Source organism: Alligator sinensis, unplaced genomic scaffold, assembly GCF_000455745.1.
Source record: "Alligator sinensis unplaced genomic scaffold, ASM45574v1 scaffold16_1, whole genome shotgun sequence".
In the NCBI taxonomy this organism is placed as follows: Eukaryota; Metazoa; Chordata; order Crocodylia; family Alligatoridae; genus Alligator; species Alligator sinensis.
Window position 1 is genome coordinate 2,552,877 of NW_005842045.1, and position 9,079 is coordinate 2,561,955.

At 40.6% G+C, this 9,079-nt stretch overlaps 1 protein-coding gene across 3 annotated transcripts in view; it reads right to left on the minus strand.

The window, feature by feature from the left end:
• Positions 1–863: 863 nt before the first annotated feature.
• NABP1 (nucleic acid binding protein 1) overlaps positions 864–9,079 on the minus strand; it is an 8,488-nt gene continuing 272 nt past the window's right edge. Inside the window, exons 1-7 of one of the 3 annotated variants that reach the window (XM_006022788.3) lie at positions 8,895–9,073; positions 8,577–8,747; positions 7,996–8,134; positions 5,758–5,829; positions 4,136–4,208; positions 3,810–3,876; positions 864–2,220 (exon numbers count right to left, since the gene is read on the minus strand). In XM_006022788.3, coding sequence (XP_006022850.1) covers positions 2,024–2,220; positions 3,810–3,876; positions 4,136–4,208; positions 5,758–5,829; positions 7,996–8,134; positions 8,577–8,667 — 639 coding nt within the window. In that variant the 5' untranslated portion in view covers positions 8,668–8,747; positions 8,895–9,073 and the 3' untranslated portion in view covers positions 864–2,023. Of the gene's footprint in view, positions 2,221–3,809; positions 3,877–4,135; positions 4,209–5,757; positions 5,830–7,995; positions 8,135–8,576; positions 9,074–9,079 lie in introns of those variants that run through there. The other 2 variants (XM_006022789.3, XM_014519525.2) reach the window with 2 other exon arrangements.

Here is a 9,079-nt window from a genome sequence, read left to right on the forward strand (position 1 = left end):
GCAAAAAAAATTCTTTAATTGCAAGCTTTCAGGCACAAACACCCTTCACCCGGCATCAGAGAAAGGACTGTAAAAGTTCTCCTGGGTAGAAATGAAAGTTCATATTTAATAGGATTTCACAGAGCAGTCAATAGATGGAAAACTCCTTTGGGTAGTCAGTTCAAAACTAGTATGGAGTCTCTCACCTCTATGCGAGGTTCTGTGATGATGCAAATTAACTCGAAACAAAGGCAGAGGCAGTGTCTTCGATTTTGCAAAAAATCTTGTTGGTCTAACAAAAGGTATCATCTCAACTACGAGTCTTGATTGCTTTTTCCTCTAGACCAATATGGCTACTACCTGGATACCTGACATCTAGTAACTAACAACATTTCTCTAAAGCTTTATAATTTACCAATTATAATTTGGTCACATAGGCATCCACTGATCACTGTGTTAAAAGTCACACGATTAGATTTTATTAATTGTGTTAGACACATTTTGTCCATCTCAGCCAGGAAACAAGGAGCGATGGACTACTTTACCAAAGCAAACGTGCCAGTGTAATGCTTTGATGAATCTCAGGTAAATAGCTTTCAGATCTTTGGACACAAAGATCTTTCTAAACTTCCTTCCAGAAGTTTTTAAAAGCTCACTGTTTCTAAGCAAGCAACAAATCTTTACACACAAGGTATATTGACAAAGTAAAAGGCAATTTTCACAAATCAAGCAGCTGTGCCATTTCAGAGCACTGACATTCAAGCGTGCCAAAAACCAAGGGTGAATGAGTAAAATAACCTGTAAACATCAATAGATGAAAGGAGACTCAATGAATTGGAATGACCACACAGCAACAACCTGCACTTCAAAAGCAGCCTTCTGTCATGATATCTCTCAGGCTTGACAAAAAGAAAGTTAAGTCTGTCAACATGGTTAGTGCAACTTTTATTTAAGAGGTCAGCTTCAAGAATAGTTCCACAAAGAAGGAATCCAGCAAGCGTTACAGGGTCTTCATTATTACCAAAATTTGTTCTGAAGTGTGGTATTGGAGTCTGTTCACTCTGCAAATAATTTGTTGCTACATAATATAGCAGTTAGAATCTTGTCTTGGGTACAAAACTGTATCCGTCTTGCCCAAGAACACTACTTTCTGGAGGGGATAAGGGAATACATCACTTTATAATAAACAAGAAATATTTGTTTGGGACTTCTATAAACTGCTAGCTACATAGGTGAATTCAATAAGTTTTATTATTATTATCATTATTAGAAAACAAAGGGAAATAACGCTGAGTTAAAGAACAGATACCTGCAGATTCAGATGTTTTCCCTAGTCAAAATGGATTCAGGTTTCCTTAAGGATTATTTGGAATATTATGGAAAAGTTTATTTTTAAGCAGATATTGTAGTTTGCGATGTAATTTCCACTTTTTGGCAACACAAGTTAAGCTATGTCTTGTTCAGCATTCAACACATCTTTGCTGTAGCCACTTGATTTCTGTTAAAGTTATGCATTCTTTTATTTAGGAGAAACCAGTAGCTGTTGGCACTGACCAATTTCTGTACTTATTGCTTGGACAGGTCATTTCTATTCTTAAAAGAAGACCTGGCTATTTAGGGCACCTTCACCTCTCCCCCTCCTCCCAGTACCCCCCAACCAGTCACACAACCCCATGTGTCTTACTGGAAGTTAAGTTACATACATACATATGGGACACTCTACACCCCTAAGGCTGCACGGCTGACCAGGAGAAAGAGAGCAACAAAAATATCTAAATGATATTTGCTTCCTTTTTTTTTCCTTAAAAAAAAGTCATCCAATTTTAATTTAGACCCCAGGACTCTTACTCCCTCCTTTTCAGTTATGGGATGAAAGCAGCTTCACTGTGCTTTCTTAACATAAATCAAAGTCACTTTACTCCATAGACCAAAAGGTAAAACACAAAAGGACAAACTTTTTCCACAGTTAACTATAAATAAAAGTGCAAAGTGTTCAAGTAGGATGTGTAGTTTAAAGCAAGCTGTACAGCCACATTTGGCAGTGTCATCTTTTATAGGCTCTGCGTGGGTCCCTCCCATTACTTATTGTGGGTACAAAGGGCTGAACATTATTAGGCGTTCCTGGTATTGGTTGATTTATAGGTCCTCGTCCACTGCCTCTCCCACTACCTGAATAGGAGCTGGCATGGTTATATGCAAATGGAAATCCACTTGATTCAGGTCCAGTTTGCAAACCATTTCCTAAAAAGACAGTAAAAATGTCATCACAAGTTCTATCATGTGAAATCACTGCTCCACTACATAGTCTTCACATTCTAATGTTGTTACTATACAACTAGATAATACTGACGATTTAGAATAAGGAGCAAAAGTTTAAAGACCTCTTTGGAGACCCTACAACCTCAACTCAAAGTCTAATTATCCTCTCGCCTGCCAACAGTAGCTCCACCAGGATGACTAAAGCAAGGCCACAGGCATTTAAATGCTGCTATGACTTGGCACTACATTCTTGGAGAGAGAGGAAAAATTGCAGCCAGACTGCTAAAGCCAAACTGTTGCTTTCATCCACATGCACTGGCTTGTAGCTGGCATGCCTAAATATTCCACAGTAGCAATAACCCAGAGACACAGCAGGACAGAAGAGTCTGAGAGGAACAGAAGAGGTAAAGCAAGACTCTGTATTCCCCTCCCCACCAGACAGACACGTAGAAAGTGGGATTTTTGTGAATCGTGAAGATCATCAACAGAGGTAGCCCTGCTAGAGGCACCAGTAGTTTAAGAAAGCTTCAAGTAAAAAGTAATGACAGCCAGTAGCATGCTGCTTAAAAACACACATTCAACGCTGAGAAAGCAAAAAGGTAGACAGGAAGTGGGGGGGGGGGAAGCACAACAATTAGGGACTGCCCATGAAGCAGAAAGGAAGAAGTGATAAAAACACAAAGAAGCAAGTCTCAAACTGGACATGCACCTATAGCTTAAGCAGAACAGTTCACCCCCCAAAACAATGAGGTGATGAGTAAGCAGCTACACAGCAATTAAGCTGCAAGAGGACTTGTGCAACCCTGGCATTAAGGGAAAAAGATTTCAGATAATAACATTTCTTTTGCTCAGAACAAAATAGCAAGAGTTCATAAAGAGAAGTAGAACAGAAGTGAAAATCCAGAAGAGGAAGCTGAGAGTCACCAACAATTATGCTGATTTTTTGACTGTATGAGTGAGATCAAACAATACTCCGACACCAAATCTTGGATACATAATAGTAGGTTAACATCATGATGATGTCTTCATTTTTAGTATGGAACACCAGTGCTTAGGTTCTCTCACACAACTTGCATTCAGTCCCAATCCTCTGAAGTATTTTCTTATTTAAACTGTTTAAATGCAAAAGTGCCCTAGAATTATACTGAAACTGTATTTTCACAATTTTCTTGCCAAGTTATAATTAAAGCTAACCTACCCCTTGTAGTAAATGTCACATTTAACATCCCCTTAACAAGATTGTTTTGACTTTTGTCTGCTGCTTCACCTTCCATTAGCAACATCTCGAGCACTCTGAATGAAAATTTTCAGAAGTGACATAAGTCTCAGTTATATAAATTAAAGCACCTTGAAAAATTCTGTCCAGTACAATTACTAGTGAACTAGTTCTCAGGGCATTTAATAAAAAACACTCATGCATATGGGCAGAAGGTCTTACAGAGTTGAGCTAACCCTCATCTTTTGGGGCATAAATCTACATGTTCCCCCAAATATCAAAACCCCAAGCTTCTTAGTTTCATTTTTGAAGCGGTTCTCTTCCTTTCACTTCCACAAAATAAAACAAAACTTACCCACTGTCCCGAAAGTACAAGTACCCAAATTACTTGCTGAAGAACTATTACTCTGTTCACCCTGTGACTTAAGAGAAATATAGAAAAAGTACAGATCAGACAAAGAAATTTCCATTTAACAGGGGGATTGAATTTCTTGCATGTGCTTTTGCACTAGGCTATACATAAGATATATACACATTACTCGCAAATTATTTCCATTCTTTGATCCATATATCACTTTACGAACCATTCCAAAGGCAAAAAAAAGTCTTACCATGATCTAGCTTAAAGTATTCCAATTAAATAATGTTTTACACGTTTTTACCCCCCAAAATATAGCATACCAGTTTGTTCTGCCCAAAGTGGTCTGAGTTGGGTTCACTGAAGTTTGGCACTTCTGAATATACCATACAAAACCTGAAAAGAAAAGAAGATTATGAAAGGCATCCTGTTCCAGCCTCACACTGAAGAACCCTCCGTTTCTTACGTCCAAGTAATATAGATGTTCATATTACCACAGCACCGTAAGTAAACAATCTAGGCACTGGTCTTTCAAAGGCAGCCCCTCTACAGGCATAAAACAGTGCTGGCTTGTTGAATCCTTCACAGGATCAGGGCCCAAGATGTCAAGCTAATCTTGATCAAGTGCTCTGATGGAGAAATCTGAATGCCAGAGATGCATGCATAGCACCTCATTAACATTGAAGAAGGGTTCAGAACATCTAGAGGATAGTAAAATTCACAGCATCCTTTTCCAGTTAGAGGCACTAGGTAAGGGAATAAGTTCACAGACTATCTGCACTAACAATGAAAGCAATAAAAAGAGGGAAGACTGGGATTATTATTAAAGCTTTCAGAAAATAAAACTTGTTCTAAACTCATTTGTGCAATTGTTCAACTGGATTTTGTGAGCAAAATTAAGAAAAGACAATGGTTTCCTGTAATCCAACCCTGTTATAGAACCACCCCATTAAGAAATTATATAGAGAATCAGAATAATTTGGCCTGAAAGGAGACCTCCAATGAGTCCCTCCGCATTACATTCAGATGGATTTTTTTTCCACCTCTTGAACAGTCCAATATACAAAGTGTCAAGTCTCCAACCCTGCCTCCCAAGTGGCAATGCTTCCTCCTGCATATTCTGCTTGTTACTTAGCACTTTTCATGGGTAAAGAATACCTTCTTTACATGCCTTCATTGTCTGTTTGTAAACTGTCTGATCCCATGTGCATTTGACTTAAGTCCTCTTACCCTTCCTTCTCTTCATAATTCTCTCCCCCAAGTTCTCTCCAACCTGATACAGGTTTTAAAAGCAGAGCCCCAAAATAAAACAGATTATGCAAACTGAGGCTAAACAACCAGTGAGGAGTAATTGCCTTCTCACTTTACACATTATACTCCTATCAATATGACCCACAGGGCCATGCTAAGACGGAGGCTGAATTACCTTTACACCCCTAGAGAGGATGGTCCCTCCAGGACAGGCTGGAGCTCATTACCAGAGTAGTACGTGGAAGCTCGCATTGCGGCTGCCTGTACCGTATCTAGCCTGTGGATAAATAAAGGACTTCAGTGTTCAGTGCTGCAAGTCCTTAAACGTGAGCATGTGTAACCCAATATGAGTTTTTATACTGGAAACTTACTCGGTTTGTAACATGGGAGTACAGTATACCTACTGAGAATGGGATCCACAAACACATCCTTCTTTGAGCTGGGACTAATGAAACTAAGACCCAAAACCTACCGATTGCCATAAAAGCTGACACAGCCCCCAAATAAATGTCAATTAAAATTAACATACCCATCTTTGTTAAAAGTTAAGACTACAATTTAACAGCAGTTTCCCCTTTCCCCCACCCATTAAATCTTTCAGGTAAGAGCTCACTTGTTTTATACATACCATGACACTCTGCAAATAGCAATATCTAACCGACTGCAATAGAAACATACCAAATGTGACACTTACTCCCCAATTTTCTGTAGCTCGCCCCCTCTTCCCGTGTAAAGTGTCAAACATCCTTTCCACAGAGATGCGTACCTAGTCAGAGTCAACAACATTAGAGCATTAGAAAGGATAAGGAGAGACCAGCTACAGGAAGCACTGTCCATTCTTTCCAGTAAGAAATACAAACTTTGAAAGAGTGAAGAAAGAAACCTGTTTGGCAAAGTAGAGTATTCTATACCAATAGAGAAGTGTTGGCTACAGTTCCCAAACTAATTCTTTTATGCTCCAGATTACTTTATTGAAGCAGTGGCTAGTTGCCTACTTTTAAAAACATCTGTTGAAGAGCCAAACAAGTTAACATGGCTTCTAAGGAGATTAGCCCTGAGTCTACTTGAACATATCAAGACTACTACACCAACCACAGTTTCAGCAGCCCTTTAGAGCCAGCTCCCATGCAAAAATCCTTCCTGTTATGCAGACATTACACACATCTTGCTAAAAATCACGTGTCATACCGAGCCCCCAGGAACGCAAGGAGGATGACAGAGGAAAGCTGCTTCTGTGCCACTGTGAAACACATATTAGTGTCAGATTCAAGCGGGGGGGGGGGGGGGGAGCACAGCACCAAAGAATAACTGAGGGAGGGGGGGGGGGGGGGGGGGGGGGGGAAATCACACCAGAAATTAAGCTGATAACAGATTTAAGACAGCAGCAGCTAGTTTATTGCAAGGTTAAAATTCAAATGATATGCAGAAATCTAATTGCTTCTAGTATGTGGAAACAGCCCTATAGGTCAGTATGATCATTTTTAGCTCAGCTACGTTAAGTTTTCATTAGTCCTTTTCTTCAGGCAGAAGAAAGAGCAACTCAAAGGAACTGAATATATGACAGGATAGTTATAAGACCTGCAAATAAGGGACACAGAAAGAGAGAAGTCTACCAAAAAAGCAAGATGGTCTTTTAGCGAAGCACCAGGGTGACAGTCAAGAGATAGGAATTCCATTCCCAGATGTTGGAGATGACCTTGGACAAGTCAATTAATCTTGAGATTTGGTTTCACATCTGTGGAACATGGGAATTAATCCTTCCTCCTACCCTTTGCCTGGTCTACTATGCTGTTAACTCTTCAAAGCAGGAGCTAATCATGGGACAAAGGTACTATCTAGGGCTGGGGGCCTACTGTTCTGGGCACTTCAAGGTACTACCATAATACAAATAAAACACTTGGATGAAAGTTCATCTCCTGTTGTACTTCAGTGCACAAATAAAACCTTTAGCAATAAAGATGTTAGTACTATATTTCTTCTAATAGCAGCACTTAACTACCTAGTGTGCAGCATCAGTGGCTTTGCACTTAACATTACAACCTTTTGCTTTACACAAGTTTCCCTTCATGCTTAATGTTAAGCAAATGGTGTAACAATTTTTATGGCATATAGAAAAAGTAGTGCTAAATAAGCAAAGAGATAATCAATCAAGCACAAAATATACAAAAAGGAGAAAAAAGAAAGAAAGAGAAAAAAAGACAATAAACTGAGGGATTAAAAATCTTCACAGAATTTCCAACCACAATAGGGTTTTCCCACTTATACAAGTTTTTATTTTCACCTTATAAAATAAGTGCTGTCCATAACGCACTAAACTGAACAAAGAACTCCCACTAGTAATTTCCATCAAATCTTTTGTAAAACAGCCTACTTTAAGCAGGCTGCTACAAGAAACAAGGAATGTTAAAGATAAGAACAGGATTTTTTTAAATTTAATTCTCTGAATCCTTGTTTTGAATTTATCGAGCAAGTTACTCTATTCCCCCCAAAATGGAAGGTTCTTTTAATGAAGTTTTAAGAAAATAGAAGGTAAAGCTCAAACTCCAGACCCTTATCTAACCAAAACATCTACATATGGATACGTTTATGAGATACAGACAGAGTGGCCATACACAGTCTCTTGATGCATTTATTTTAGGTGCGCCTTGAGGTAAGGAAGGAGAGTTTTAATGTTTTAATTTGTTTTTAAGCCACACAGTGCGACAAGGAACCAGTCCACAAAAGGCACGCTGTGTCATTTGGTTTCTTTCACAAATGAGACCAAAGGCTATTTACAATTCAAAACTTTTGGTTTAGCGACAAAGAGGGGTTTTCCACATTCACTATAGTTCCAAACTACACACCAATACTATTCAGATGCTACCCCACTATGAAGCACAGCAAAAGAGGTGGGACTGAGCCAAGACATATTGCCTCCCTACATCATACATACCCTTTGGTCAATCGAATAATATCCCCCGGCTGTATAAGGCTCCCGATTTCATCCCACACCGAAATGGTGATGCTGCCCGTTTTGTCTGCTACTTTACACGATCTCACTTCATGTCCATCTTTGGTTTTGGTAACTCGTCCTGCAGGGGAAGTAAAAATAAAACATAAAATCATTTTTAAAACCCCCACACACCAGGTGACAAAGAGAGGTGCCTAGAAAACAAGAAAGAGATAGCTGAAGGGATTTAGAAAGTTGACTTCAAATGTAAAGGACCCTGGAAGATAAAATGAAGCAGCAAGCGCCTCAGCGCACTCACAAACAAGCATAAAAGTCTCTCTGCTGGCTGAAAGGGGCTAAATGACTTCAAGAACGGGACTGGCTCACCTGCCCGAGCGTGGGAGCTAATTAGAAATTAAATATGTTGTTAAACAGGAACAGGGGATCAGAGGGGAGCCCTACCCTCTGTGTGAGCTGCTCCTGCTCCCCATGTCCAAAGCCCAGTATACACAGGACTCTCCTACCCCAGGAAGGAAGAGATGCTGGGAAGAAGGCAGGGACACAGCTCAGAGGGACCCACTTACCGATCTCCAGCACAATAAAGACGACATTTAAGTTTTTCAGTCCGGGTTTTATGTCTTTTATAAAGAAGTATGTTTCATTTGCCATACTCATGCTGCTGCTCAGGATCAGGACACAAGTGCTGCAGGGGCTGGGTCACACTGAGCAAGACAGATCATCCCTCGGGGGAGAAGCTAGGCAAGGAGAGAAGGGCAGACAGTCAGTGAGCAGTCCTAGGTGGGGCCTCTATGTACTTTTTTTTTTTTTTTTTTTTTTTTTTTTTGGGGGGTGGGGCGGACACTGAAGTCACACGACCAGACATCCCCCTGCTCTCCCCGCACCGGCGCCTGCTTCACTCGCTCCCCTTGGCCGAGCACTTTCAAAGCGAGGGGCTGCACCCGGGCACTGGGACTTGCACCCGGAGCGCGGCCACGTCCAGCTGCGCTAGGGAGCGGCAGGGGCGCCCCGGCTTCGCTGCCTCCTCTCTCAGGGCAGGGAGCCCCAGAACCGCCCGCCCTTGCCCGCC